Here is a 13,749-nt window from a genome sequence, read left to right as displayed (position 1 = left end):
CCATCTTCAAACTCCTTCCTTCCACTCGCATAGCACTCCAGAAAGTACATTCAGTTATCGGCCACTGTGACAGATCTGATGTAGGTGGGATCTTATAGCTCTGCAGTTTTTAAAACTGAGTCATCTTCGCCGCAAACACACACAAACGAGAGCCGCAAAACAGCCAGTTTTCCCACACAGATAGATTCCCAGACAGAGCAGAAGGTTTGTTTTTCATGCCAGCTCCACCTCTGAACTACTGTTGTCTCTAAACCAGTCTGTCTTCCTCCACTACATTTAGCTCTGTCATCTGCCCTGCCAAGGTTCCGAGAGGTCAGCGCAACAGAAACAGCTCCATCTCTGCTCTCTCTCTTTTTTTTTTCTTCCTCTCTGTCTGACCAGCTCTATAAAATCTCCCCGCTGTATTTGTTTCTTGTTTGGATCTCATAACCTGCAATTACATTTTTTTGTTGAAAGCATGCTGTAATTTTGCATTGCAGAGGAAATGTCTGCTCTTTTGTCTTGCTTGCAGATTATCCTCCAGCCCGCAGACCCTGGTTTGATCCCCTGCAGGATCTCTCATGTGCTCGGCTGAAGTGCCTTTGAGCCCGGCACTAAAGCCTCACCAGCTTCACGTCTGCTGCTCTTGTCGGCCTGACTTCTCCACCACTTGTGTTCCTCCCTCCCTATGTTCTCCTCTATCTCCGCCTCGCTTTCATTTCCTTTCTCTCCCCGCCTGTGCAGGAACAGCAGGAGGTGTTCATGGTGCTGCGTATTAAAGGTCTCTTCCCCTCTTTGCTTCTGTTGCTCGGTGTGTTTCTGGAAGTGTGTTGTGCTGCAGCTACAGTTTGTGGAAGCTGTGAATTTCCATACTGAAGCATTGCAAGCGGTGCTGGGTGCCAAAATTTTGCACAGGATGAATGTTGAAAATGTCACAAGGGAATGATTCACATTTGGATAGTAAAGTCTAAGAAAATGTTTCACTGTGTTTCATGCCATCATATTTTTTAAAGGGCTCCTCCAATGATTTAGCATTGCATTTCCATAAGTTTGGGAGACTCACAAGTACAGATTTTTAAAAAAAAGATTAGTTAAAATCAAAATAGCAGAGGCCAACTTTTAGTTTCCAGCATCGGTCAAACTCCAGAAACGCTGGATCCTACAATTCCCATAATGCAATTCAACAGCCTCTTAAACACCCACTTCTTTCAAATCCCACACCTCCAATTTGTAAAGCAGGCTGGAAGGTTCCCTCCAGAGCCACAGCAGACACCATCCAACTGTTTTTACAGGCTGAGGAGCGCTTGACCAGTAACCTGAACTTCATGTGTAAAACTGAGCGCTCCTTTAAGTTTGTGTCTCAGTTGTCTCAGGTTTTGATTTGAATAGCGTGTGACAGCAGCGTAGCACATTTGTTGTTCCTCAGGTGCAGCTCTGGAAAACGATCACAGGAAGTGGAGGAGGAGTATGTGATATCTAACAATGTAGGATGTATCACTCAACGTGACAGCCCTCACCTGGCAGGCTGCACCATCACCCCGGCCTGCGGCACAGTCAGGTCCATGCACTGCATTTACCACATGGGGGCAGTACAGCCACAGTTTTGACCTCCATTCCCCATGTCATAGATGTTTCTGTGTGAGTGTGTGTAATAATGTATAAGTGAATTAGTGTCTGTGTTCTTGGCGACCGGGGCCTCCGTGTAAACACTGGTGTGTGTGGCCCTCAGCGGGGCCTGTCACCCGGCTCGTCCTGCACCTCATCAAGCCCTCTTTGAAGTGTTGGTGCTGGATGCTGGGACTCCTTCCCTGTCCTGTCAGAGGACGGGAGGGCACATCCTCCCACGCAGAAAGAAAGGGGACTCTTTTTGTTTAGACTTGTGAGGTGAATCCAGTTCAACCGTCATGCGTGGCATTCGTTCTTTTTAAGGAAGTATTTTTTCTTGCAATGGTTTCCAAAAATATGCAAGTTCCTCACAGTGTGACTGTGATTCTACTTGATCTTATAAAATCAAGTAGAAACATTCCTTTAATACATCTGTAACGAGCTCATACTGAACCTTGAGGCATATTTCATGTCTAATAAAGCTTAAATAATCCTATAGGGACTTATAGCTGTGCTGTGGCATTTCTATGATATCCTCCTAAGATTTCAGCCGGATCGTTTCAACACAGTCCTCCTCCAGTGCCACATGTGATGCCATTAAATGCATGGGGGGCGCTCTTGCTCTTCCATCATGGTGTTGAGCAGAGGAGGGCGCACATTGGGGAGCGCGGGGTAAGGTGGAGGGGGGGTTCTTCCAGGCGTTTGAAAGGAGGCAGAATAGAGCGCCAGGGAGTCCAGAGGTCCGAGTTGGGGGGCCTCTGAAACTCAGAGAGGAGGAGGAGAGAGGAGGTGCTGAAAGGGACTCGATACCGCCCCCCCGAAAAAGCCTGGAAGAATTGCGCTCCGCCAGTGCGCCCTGCCTGCCAGTCGGAGGATGGGGATTTTTTTTCCCATTCATCCACGTCCCCTTTTTCCCTCCTCCCTCTCTCAAACGAGCCAGTCGGTCTGTCAATGTGCTGCGAGCATTAGGGCAAGTCAAACCAGTGGGATTTTGAGGCAGAGAGACGGATGAGATAACGAATGAAGCGCTTTCCACTGGCCGAGAAGCGACGCGTCCAGCTCTCCAAATGATGCGCTGCATCAGATAGGCTTCAATTTCCAACAGGGGCTCGCGCTCACAACTCTTATTTTTTTTTATCACTTCGCAAGTTTCACGTTGGCCTTTGTGTGGCTTTATTAGAGAGGGGATGCTTTTCTAGCTCTTAGGTTTGTTTCTCCCAGTTTTGCTAGAATTGATTCTTCTAGCCTAACCCCTGATTCCTCACCGGTTTGGATCCTGGTTTTTCTTTTTCTTTTCTTTTTTTTTTAATTTCAACGAATCCGTTGCTGAAGGATTTTGCGGATTTACAACCTGTGTGTTTTTCAAAGAGGAGAATAAGGATTGTAACGCGCGTTGACTAAGCCCACCGAGCATCAACATGTCTTTATGAGGATGGAGCTGTGGACACGAGTGACATCTTTTCCATTTTAGACGCTTTACCTTCACAGTTTTGGCCTGATCTCGACTGCTTCCTTTTAACAGACTGACAGTATTTCTTCTCAGTCCAGCCTGATATGTTGGAAGGTCGATCTTCTTGCGAGACGACAAGGTAATGGGAGAGAAATCACACAGAGTCGGCACAGAGAACAAGGGAACATTGTTCGGAAAAAGACAATTAGGGCGCACCGAAAGGCAACAGAAATAGCTGTTGGGTGGCGATAAATTTCAGAAATTTCGATTCAGTGGAGTTATATTTGAGCCGGGGACCACAGCCTTGGAAAAACCAGGACTAATGACAAATTAATGGGAAAGTCATGGGATTGGCACTGAAATAGTACGATCGTGGACGCGCAGAAAATACGTCGGTTTTGGAGATCCAGACGCACGGATTGAACAAGTTTCTCCTGCACGTTTCAGAGTCCGGTTTTGGTTTAATCCAGTCCAATTTGATGAATTGTGGATCCATGAGGTTGTATACAGCAGGCTTTCACTTCACACTTTGACTGCCTCTACCTATAGCCAGATCGGCACATCCATTGTTGTGAGAGTCGCCTTGCAAACGGCAGTGAAAACAGAAAATATTGCCCATTTCTTTTGAATGGGGCTACATATGCTGGGCGTCAGGGTTGAAATGGCGTGTCGAGGAAGTGGGAATGGATTGGGGATCCTGCTGATATTCTTTCTGGATTTACTGGGAACGACGGCCAGCAATATGGAGCCCATCTACTGGAATTCCCTGAACGAAAGGTAAGAGCGGTTCCCACTCGCAGACCTTAACATTTTTTACTGGTTGCTTCATTGCAGGTTTGAACTTGAAGTTTCCAGCCCACGCAAGAGAAAGAGAGAGAGAGGAAAAACGGATCGAATAATTAGTTTAATTGCATGCTCGAAATGTGGCGTGCAACTTCTGCTTAGAAGAGGGGATTTAGGCAACATTTAATGAATGCAACTAACTCCAAGTGCACTACTAAGAAGCTGGCACTAATGCAACATGGCATTGGAAAGAGTATAAAGGTCGATAAAGGCCGAAATTGACCACAGAGGACAGGCCTCCCGCAGACAGTCCCCGTGAGAGTAGTCATTATTTTTTCTCCATATTTTGCCATTTGCTCGTTCTTTCTCCCCAAAATCACACCATCCCATCATTATGTTTACAATCTACTAGTTTCAGATATACACAGTGTCATTTGACAAATGTACACACTTTGAGCTGAAACCTGGCTGCTGCCTTTCACAGCTGTTCTCAATTTGTCACACATTGATTATTGTGGCTAATCCAGCTGTGGTTCGTCTTGCTGCTAAAGTCCCAGGAAGCTCGAACAGATAGAAGCTGGCTGTGGGATAATAAAGACGTGTGTGAGGCTCTAATTGCTGTTGCTGGATGACCTTGATTAAAGCCCAGGCCCCGGGCCGCAGGCCCCTCGAACACCCCCGTCTGCCCACCCGGCCACGCTCGTTTGCATTTTTTTCACCCCTCTGGAGAAGGTGTCAGGCATTAGCTGAGGAAATGTCATTTTAAACACCTCTCGGCCGTCCGGCCTTAACGACCGACACCACTTTTCTCACACCTCTGCCAATTTCCCAGTGTCTGAATAGACGCCCGGTGGCGGTGAGGGGGAGGGAGGAGGAGGAGGAGGAGGAGGAGGAGGAGGGTGGGGGCGCTGGAGAATAACAAGGCGGCTTGTATGGAGGTGACACCAGGCTTCAATTCTGCAAATCCTGACATGTCTGGGGACAAACTGGGACAATGACATTTTTCAGCTAAATAAATAGAGTATGTAGGCCAGCGGGCTATCAGCTTGAAAGGAACACCGGTCCAGAGCACAGCTCCCATTTCTTTGTAACTGTAACTGTAACATTACTCACTTCATGATCCCAAAAAACTACAAAGGCAAATCTAGAGTCGGGCTTACTTTAGGCAGCCTTGCCATCCCCAGCTCACACCCATGCCAGGGGCTTTTTCAGAGTCTAACAGGTTTTTAATGCGGCCATGTGCTGTAGGCTATGGCCTGCCTGCTTTCTCCCTTCTCCACAGATGTGACTGTGCGTGGGCCCCCGCTGTGGAGCCAGGCATGAAGCCCTTAATGAGGGCTTTTTGTCAGCAGTGGGTGGATTCACCCAACAGGGAGTAGGGTTGGACACGGGAGGGTAATTTTCACTGAGAAGCTAACAGCCGGGGCTTTTGAGGCCTTACAGGTGATTCCACACCATTGTCTCCTAATGGAGTTTGGTGTTAGGTGGGTGTCAGGGTTTAGTGAATGGGCCTGGCCGGCAATTAGAGGGGTGGTGGCTTTGACGCTAGACTCCATATTCATTTCTACAGATTTGCTCACTCATATATTGAAAATACAAAGCCTATTGTATACTATGAAGCTTATTCGTGAAGCTTACTATTCATAGTTAATCAGCTTAGTCATTCCTCCTGTTTATTTTCTTGGCCCCATTACACACTTCCACGTCCTTGTTTCTCCTCGGTCTCTGTGTGACAAGAGCAGAACTTTAGTTTCAGCTGCCTCAGGGCAAAATAGGTTTTGGCCGTGGGCTGAAATATGTTAAGAGCCCGTGCTTGTCCAAATAGTGCGCATCTTCCAAGGACAAAGTCCAGAGCCCACACACATCTGGTTTGTACTTCTGAAATGAGGCGAAAAGTAAGCAGAGGCAGTAGTCTGTATCAGTCAGGTGCAGGAGCGCATGTATGGTTCACATCTTGTCTGTGTAGCAAATGGACTGTCACGTTGTTAACCTCTAGACCTCTGCTGGATGTGCTGCTTTGAAGTTTAGACCGTCCATCTGCAGCTTCCCTCCGCCTCTCCATCCATCTTTCTTTCCGCCTCTGTGAGCAATCTCAGGCCCCTTCTCTTCCTCACCTTCTCCTCCCTTCTCTCTTTCACACCTTTCACCCTCTTTCTTATATTTTTCTCGCTGCCTTTTTTGTGCAGTGCCCTCGTTCTGTCTGGGCTTCCTCCGCCATCCCCGTCCATCCCTCCATCTTTTTCCTCCTGCCATTTTTCCATCTGTCTGTATCTCTACCTTGCTCCGTCACCACCACCCCCCCCTTCCCCCTTCCAGTGCAGTGACCAGACGTAGCAAATTGGAAACATGTGTCACATCCAGCCACTAATTATATCGCTACAGCAGCCACTGACACACTCAAAGATGTGTTAGGAGTGACAGAGGTGAAGAGCAGAAGGAGGTGTAGCGGAGGATGCACATGCCTCAGACTCTACCACCTGGTTCCATTCTTGGAATACAAGATAAATAAAATGATCAGGATGCTGTAAGTTGAAGTAAAATATAGCATCAAAATGCTTATGGCTGCATCCGCCCTTTTATTGACCGCTCCATCAGTTGAAATGACTACAGCCAGGCAGAAAGAAAAGAGACAGAGTTGTAGAGGGAGGAATATAAACAGAGACAGGTGCCAGAAGGTGAATGAGAAACAGAAGGAGCGGTGGAGAGAGCAGAGTAGGGGTAGACACAATCCTAACCCTAAGTAAATCAATACCAGTTAAGTCTCAAGTGCCAATACAGGTTCTGCTTGAGGAAGAGAGAACTGAACCAGAACGATCACCTTGGGAAGAGCTTCCCCTCAGACATACATTATCCTTATCTCAGCATCTCCTATTATCGGTCTTACACGGCCGCCCTAATGAAAGATCGAATCTTACATTACTGCTCAGGGGTAAGGGGGACGCTTGAAGTGGAGTGGGTGCTGGGGCGGCGGCTGACCTGCGCACACACACGGGGATCAAAGATTGGAGTTCACACCGGTGGACGCTTACACAGAAAATGAATCCATGTAGCGAGAATGTTGGCTTTTGGTTGCTCCTCTGATCACAGCATATGGAGTTTTGTAGTTTTTGGCCCTTCTGCAAGTTTGATTCGAGCGTCTGTTCTTAAGGCCAAAACCTCTCTTTCACCCTTGCCTCCCCTCACACTTTCTCTCTTCCTCTTTTTCTCTGTTTCCATACTTTGGTAAACGGCTGTAGATTATTGTAAACGGCTGCTGAGGGTGGGCGTCTCCTCGCACGGCGCTCCCGGTGACTTGTAATACAACTATTCCCCCTAAGATCCACATTAAAATTTAATCCCCCCTTCCCATTTCTCAATAATTCATTAATCGCCGGCTAATTGGCGCCGGATAAAAGACTAGCTAACTAGGCTAAGTGTTTCAAGTACAAAAACCCAGAGAAAGGACTCCAAAAAAAAAAAAAAAAAATCACTGGAAATCTTCTTGGCGAGGGCATTCTGGGACTGAGCGAGGAGAGTGGAATAAGTGTTAGTGGGTCAAACGGGGTGTCGTATCAAAGGAGCCGTATTCCAACACCCGTTTATTGATCGTTCGTGTGTTCGACACTCCACACCCGGTTTCACCCCCCGTAAAATCCACCCGTAGGTTTCCCATTCATGAATAATGCACTCATGCATCGAGGCTTTTTCTGGGCTGTGTGGATAAGTAAGCAGGAGGCTGGTAAGCCTACACGCATCCTTAGGCTAAATGATTAGAGAATATCCACTGGGTAGGTTTTTTTTTTTTTAATTTTAGGAGGGAGTGGGTGTAAAAACAAGAGAATGAATGTCATGGAGAGAAGAAGAGGAGGAACGAATATGAACCATATTGCTGGAGCTGCCTGTTAAAGCGAGGAGGCAGCGCCCCCCCCCCCCCCCTTCTCCCGCACTCTCTTTCTCTTCCCAGCTCCCTCGGTGAAAAGGAGTGTGTGCGAGTTTACGAGCTGAGAGCAACAGGAGCTGTGAAAAGAGGTTTCAGCTGATGTGGCAGAATAGAAAGGCCAGGGGAAGGAGAAGGAGACGGCAGTCAATCTGGCCAGAGGCTGGAGTCTTTCTCTTTTCTTTCTTCTTTCTTTGAGCGTTGCAAGCAGGCAGATGGACTCACAGGTATGAAAAAACAGACACGTGAACACAGATCTGTTGCAGCCGCAGCTCAACAGATGCCTGCACACATACACTTAAATGACCCTCAAGGGGCTCGACCTCCCCTCCCATCTACATGTCGGACACGTGCGTAAAGAGTGTGTGTGGTCCTGATGTGTCTTCTTTGTTGCGCGTGCAAGTGAGCATCAAACACATGCTGCCACAATGAGACAGTTAGCGCGGGAGGGCAGATGTGTGCGCACACACACATATATATATAAACACATACACACACGGGAGAGGTGAGGAAATTGGCAGGCGTCACGGACTGTTGTTCCACTCGGAATTCATTCATTATTTTATCACTCGATTATAAGTTTATTTGGCAGGGGCAGTGCACATTCATCAACATCATAACAGCTATAAAGCGGTGTTGTAAATATGCTGGGGTTAGCTAAAGAACTAATTTACTTCCTCAGTCCCAGGGGCTTTAGAAGTGACTTTGGGATTTTGGTAATTGTTAAAAGTGCTGATGATTAGGATGAAGGAGATTAAAAGCGTGTGGCTGGCTGAGCTAGTTCAGAATGTTGGAACACACACAGAAACAAGCAACTTTCTTCCCCCGAAACATACGCATGCATGCAAACACTCACACATTCACTATGGTAGTAGTGGTAACAGTAATCCAGGCCGTAGGTCTGACGAGGTCACATGTGTCCCAGCATCACCGGGCAGATTGCCCTGGGTGGCTGAACCCAGAGCCCCTTAGCAAAGTCAGCCAACACACACACACACACACACACACACACACACACACACACACACACACACACACACACACACACACACACACACACACACACATTGGCCTCTCATTAGCTTGCTTCACAGCACACCCTGCCTAAGCAGGATCATCCAATCCTCCTGGCAGCATTTGGACTGGGCCAGGTCAATCCTCCTCCCCCGGGTGACACAGAGAAGCAGTGTGGTGGTGTGAGAAGCCAGTATGAAGTGTGTGTGTAGGCCAGAGGGGTGTATAACGCAGAGGCAAGCCTCTGTCACACTGTTCATCACCTTCTCCACTCCCTTCTGTCTAGCCCTACTCACGTTCCAGTCTCTCACCTCATAGCCCTCTCTTCGTCCTCCTCCTCTGTCACCCCTCCACCTTCCCCTCCTCGCTCTGTAGTGTTTTTTAGGCTCAGTATCACGAGTCTCCCAGCTCTGCTCTGCTCTGCACATCTCCACAGCACTGGGTTGGGCTTGTATTGTAAGAGCTACTGAGGCTCCGGCATCATTCCAGATAAACGGGATAGCAGCGGGAGGGAGTTGACGCTGTTGTCATTTCGTGTGTGTGTGTGTGTGTGTGTGTGTGTGTGTGTGTGTGTGTGTGTGTGTGTGTGTGTGTGTGTGTGTGTGTGTGTGTGTGTGTGTGTGTGTGTGTGTGTGTGTGTGTGTGTGTGTGTGTGTGTGTGTGTGTGTGTGTGTGTGTGTCTGTGTGTGTGTGTCTGTGTGTGTGTGGATTCTGGTTTGTGACAGAGAATGTGCTGGCATGTGTGTGTTTGTGCTATGAATACTAAATTGTGTGTTAAGATCTCCAGGCTCTAAGCTGTTCTGATGTATGCCATGAGCACTTGCACTGCAAAAAGTCTCCTCCAGATAGTCCTTTTTTTGTCTGTAATTTAGTTGTAAAGCTTTATTGTCTCAAAAAAAAAATAAATAAATAAATCTGCCCGTGTGGTCAGATTATTCAGAATCAGAATTTCATAATCCAACCTGTTTAAGCAATTAAAATGAGATTTTCTTCATCCCAGTGCAGCAATCTGAATTATCCTCACTTTTTAAGAAAAGATTCCTGCAAAATTTGATTTCCAAGTGGAAATATTCTTAGAGTTTGCATATTTTTGCGAAGAAAATACAGATTTTAAGACTTTTTTTAGACAGGAATTACTTGATTAGATGGAGGTTTCTGCCAGTGTATGTCACGTCTTTTCCCACCTGCTCTCCCCTCAAGCAGCGTCGAGGTGGAGTCCTCATTTGCATAGCCCCACGCGTGGTTATGCAGAACTTGTAAAATGCAAAACAAAAGACAAATGCTTTGTCCTCTTATCTCCAAAGTCACTTCCTCAGCAGCCAGAGTTCATTCCAGTTTCAGCCTTTGTGTCCCGTCACTTTCATCGGCACTGAAACTCCATCACTCTCCTTTCGTCGTCTGCCCGTGGATGTCAGCGGAGCGCTTTGATTGGACAGCAGCCCAAAATGGTTTTGTAACTGAATGTTAAAGAGAGAGAGAGAGCGCGTGTGTGTGTGTGTGTGTGTGTGTGTGTGTGTGTGTGTGTGTGTGTGTGTGTGTGTGTGTGTGTGTGTGTGTGTGTGTGTGTGTGTGTGTGTGTCTACACAAGAGAGACAAATGAGCAGGTTTGCTGGTGGACAGCTGTGCCTTGTCACAGCTGAAGTTTTGGCAAACATCTACGACCGATATGAGCAAGGGGGCAGAAATAGAAGAAGTGGGTGTTGTCGGGGTGCGATGAGGGAGAGATAGAGGAGACAGGAGGCGAGCAGAGAGCTGGCAGGGTCAGAAAAGGACACAAAAAGCATGAAAGACAGCCAGCGAGGGCAAGTTAAGAGAGAGATGGATGGTTTGGGAGTGCGGCCTGGTTTGACAGTGGTACTGGCTGATGTGACACAGCCCAGACAGGGAGCGTGACTGATGATCTATAGGTCACCATCATGACTAGCTGCTTCCTGCTCGCCTACAACCGAGCCGGCCCCTCATTCCTCATTACTGACACGTCCCATAATATTTATCCCTGTGAAGTCCAGCATGAAACCTGGTAAGCTTTAAAGGAATTCATTGACTTTTTGGGCAGAATGAGCTCTTTGATCAACTTAGCGTGGAGCGATTAAGAGACTGGCAGCTGTTTCCCCTCTCTGTATTTACTACATTTCACATGATAAGATGAGATGCTGCAAACATACACTGTGTTTAAACTTCACACACAGTATGCAGGACTCACAGAGGCAGAAATGAAGCCAAATGCCTTGTAGCAGACCAGTGTGGTGATAGACTTAATTTGCCAAAAGCTAAATCAATTCCTTTAAAAGAAAGCACCACTGTTCCACTGTATAATCAATATTTGAAGTTCATTGCACTCCAGGATGAAGTGTTGTAATTTACATTCATCGGTGAGCCCATCTTTTCTGGCCTATTTCTGCTTCACTTTGTGATTTTCTGCACTTTACATTCATGGAGAATCGTCAGTTGTGTTGTTTGTAGGTGAAAAGAGGGATAATAACGCAGTGGAATGCGAGACACAAAGTTTTTCCGAGACAGCATAAGAGGCGTGCTTCTTATTCAAAAGTCAGCTTCCTCTCTGGTCGATTGAGGCTACAGTCAAATGGTGTCTCTGCCTCGTCTTTGATAGATTTCATCCTGCGCAATTCTTGGTGAGTCTAGGAGTTCTTGCTCTTTGATTCTGCAAAATACACTCCAAAACCTGATGTTTGCCTGCATGCTTTCCTTTTATTGTACTCCACTGTAGCTAAGGTGGAACACAGCCTCTGTAAGTCATGTCTGGAATCGCAAAAACACGGCGTCAAACATCGAAATGGACCTGGAAATGCAAGGCACACAGCCAGTAGCAGCTTGTGTAAGTGAGGAAGTGGTTACAGGTGGCGCTTTCTTTAAATATCTCATATTACATTTATATTTTTGGCATAAGAAGCTGTTATCGAGAGATTTGCAGAAAAACACAGAGCTGCGAAAGTAAGCATACATGAATCACTCTGCCTGCAAGGAGCCTGCTAACAAAGCAGAGCAACTATTCACTGCTCAAGCACAAAATGATACATGGATTTTATTTGTGTGGGGGCTGGTTGGAGGGGGTGTGGATCCTCCTGGCTGTTACGGTAGATGTTTGGTCTCTTGTGTGGGAGATGTGGAGACCTGTTACTCCAAAGCATCTTAGCGTTAAGATAATCTTTACCCATTGACTTACTATGGGTCAGCGATGATCCCCATGCTAAGAGGCTTTGGTGGGGAACCCTGTCCTGCACTGCCCCGCTGCAATAACAACCAGTCATCTTGAAACTTGGCTTACTAATAAACAAACACATTTATTACACCATATGAGCGCAGGCCTGCTTCTCTACCTCAGATCATTTGTAACGCTCTCCATCACTAACTCCCAGCACCTTGATTATTTTTCCAGGCTTCACGCTTTCTTCTCCTCAGATGCCTGTTAGTGTGTGCGCACATATGCATAGTTCTAATTAGGAGGTAAAAGACCGTACAGTGAGAGAAGTCCATCTGGCTTTGGCATTAGCCCATCATTCTTACAGTCTATGGGAAAACTGACCTTGGCTAGCTGTGCAGGGAAAAAGCATGCTCCATTTCCTGCATTCTGCATTGAATATAATTTAAGTAGGGCTGACGTAAAAACTGCTAGATTAAGATGGAAATGTAAGATTAAGATTAATTCTTCTGTTCTGGATGCAGAAGGTTTGGCCTTCATGTGGGGTTCAGTTTGTAGAGATCACAGACTAAGATGTAAGGTGGCATACGCCAGGTGTTCCCATTTAGACTGCTTTTGTGATTAAAAAAACTTCTCACTTGAGGTTGAGCACAGGAAACTTTTGTCTCAAGGTCTCCTGCTTGTGTGTTTTACTGATGTTGGGAGGAAATATATTCATTTCAGCATCTGCATTGCCCTCAGAATATTATTCTCTCAAGGGAACAGTTCAACATTTTGGGAAATGTGCTCAATCACTTTTTTGCTGAGAGCTAGATGATTAGATCAGTGCCACACTCGTGTGTTTGCATTACGTATGGAGCTGGAACCAAGAGGCAGTTATCTTAGCGTAGCATAAAGACTGGATAGCAGAGGGAAACGGTTAGCCTGACTCTTTCCAAAGTTTTAAAAAAATCACCTATCAGCACCCATAAACCTCAGGAAATGACACACTGTATCCTGTTTGTTTTATTCGGATGTAAACAGCAATGCTAGGACTAGCGCTTGTTTGAGGCCTTATGGCATGCTTACCACCTGGCTCCACTAACAGCTCCGCTAGCTTAGCTGTATACTTCATGTCTTTGATTCCTTACTTTAAACAAGATTTTACTAACATCTTTAGTGAGCTTATGTAGCTTTGCTACTGCAACAGCCACTGTGGCCAGAGCAGAGTTATGAGGTAAAAAGTCAGCAAAACAAGATCTGTCTCAAGTTTGCTAACATGAGCTAACATTAGCGACCATTAGCTAATGGTCATATTAGACTAAAAGAAGCTGCTGCAGCAAAACCTGTGAGTGGGAAATGAGCAAGGATGTATTTTGCTGCTAATGAATTGAACTTTTCATTTCCAAGAGTAAGAATGTGCTCCTTTCGTCTCACTTTGACCCAGGCCACATTGGCCTCGTTGCGCTGAGACAATCCAGCCTCCAGGGTTCACAAACCTCTTTCAAACCTGCATTGAATAAACTCAAAAATACATGGTTGTCAAACTAAAACAAGGCTTGTTTCTACCACTTCCTGAAAAGTGGACGTTTTGCCGATAAAAGTGTTTCAACCTGAAGCGATGATTTAAGGCCAAGTACAAAAGTAAACTAGCTGTCTGCCTCCAAATGGTTGTGGGTTTTCTCTTTTTTTGCAGTATACGGCATGCAGCGCAGTGCTTTGTTGTGTAGGACAAGTAACTCTAACAAGATCCATCTTGTATAGAAAGAGTGGTGAAGTGGATTGTTGTTTCCCTGTCCACATGCCATCATCTGATACCCCAGCCCTGGCAATAATACACGACTCTGAGCTGCTTTTTAGCGG

General features: G+C 46.4%; 1 protein-coding gene across 1 annotated transcript in view; it reads left to right on the top strand.

Annotated features, from left to right (window-relative positions):
• The first annotated feature begins 2,298 nt into the window (after positions 1 to 2,298).
• The window catches only part of efnb3b (ephrin-B3b), a 77,477-nt gene continuing 66,026 nt past the window's right edge, over positions 2,299 to 13,749 (top strand). Inside the window, exon 1 of the mRNA XM_070992780.1 lies at positions 2,299 to 3,811. Coding sequence (XP_070848881.1) covers positions 3,663 to 3,811 — 149 coding nt within the window. The 5' untranslated portion in view covers positions 2,299 to 3,662. The remainder of the gene's footprint in view (positions 3,812 to 13,749) is intronic.

The sequence above is a fragment of the Chaetodon trifascialis genome, chromosome 23 (genome assembly GCF_039877785.1).
Source record: "Chaetodon trifascialis isolate fChaTrf1 chromosome 23, fChaTrf1.hap1, whole genome shotgun sequence".
NCBI classification, from domain to species: Eukaryota; Metazoa; Chordata; class Actinopteri; order Chaetodontiformes; family Chaetodontidae; genus Chaetodon; species Chaetodon trifascialis.
Note: the sequence above shows the minus strand (reverse complement) of the source record. Positions and strands in the feature narration are given on the sequence as shown.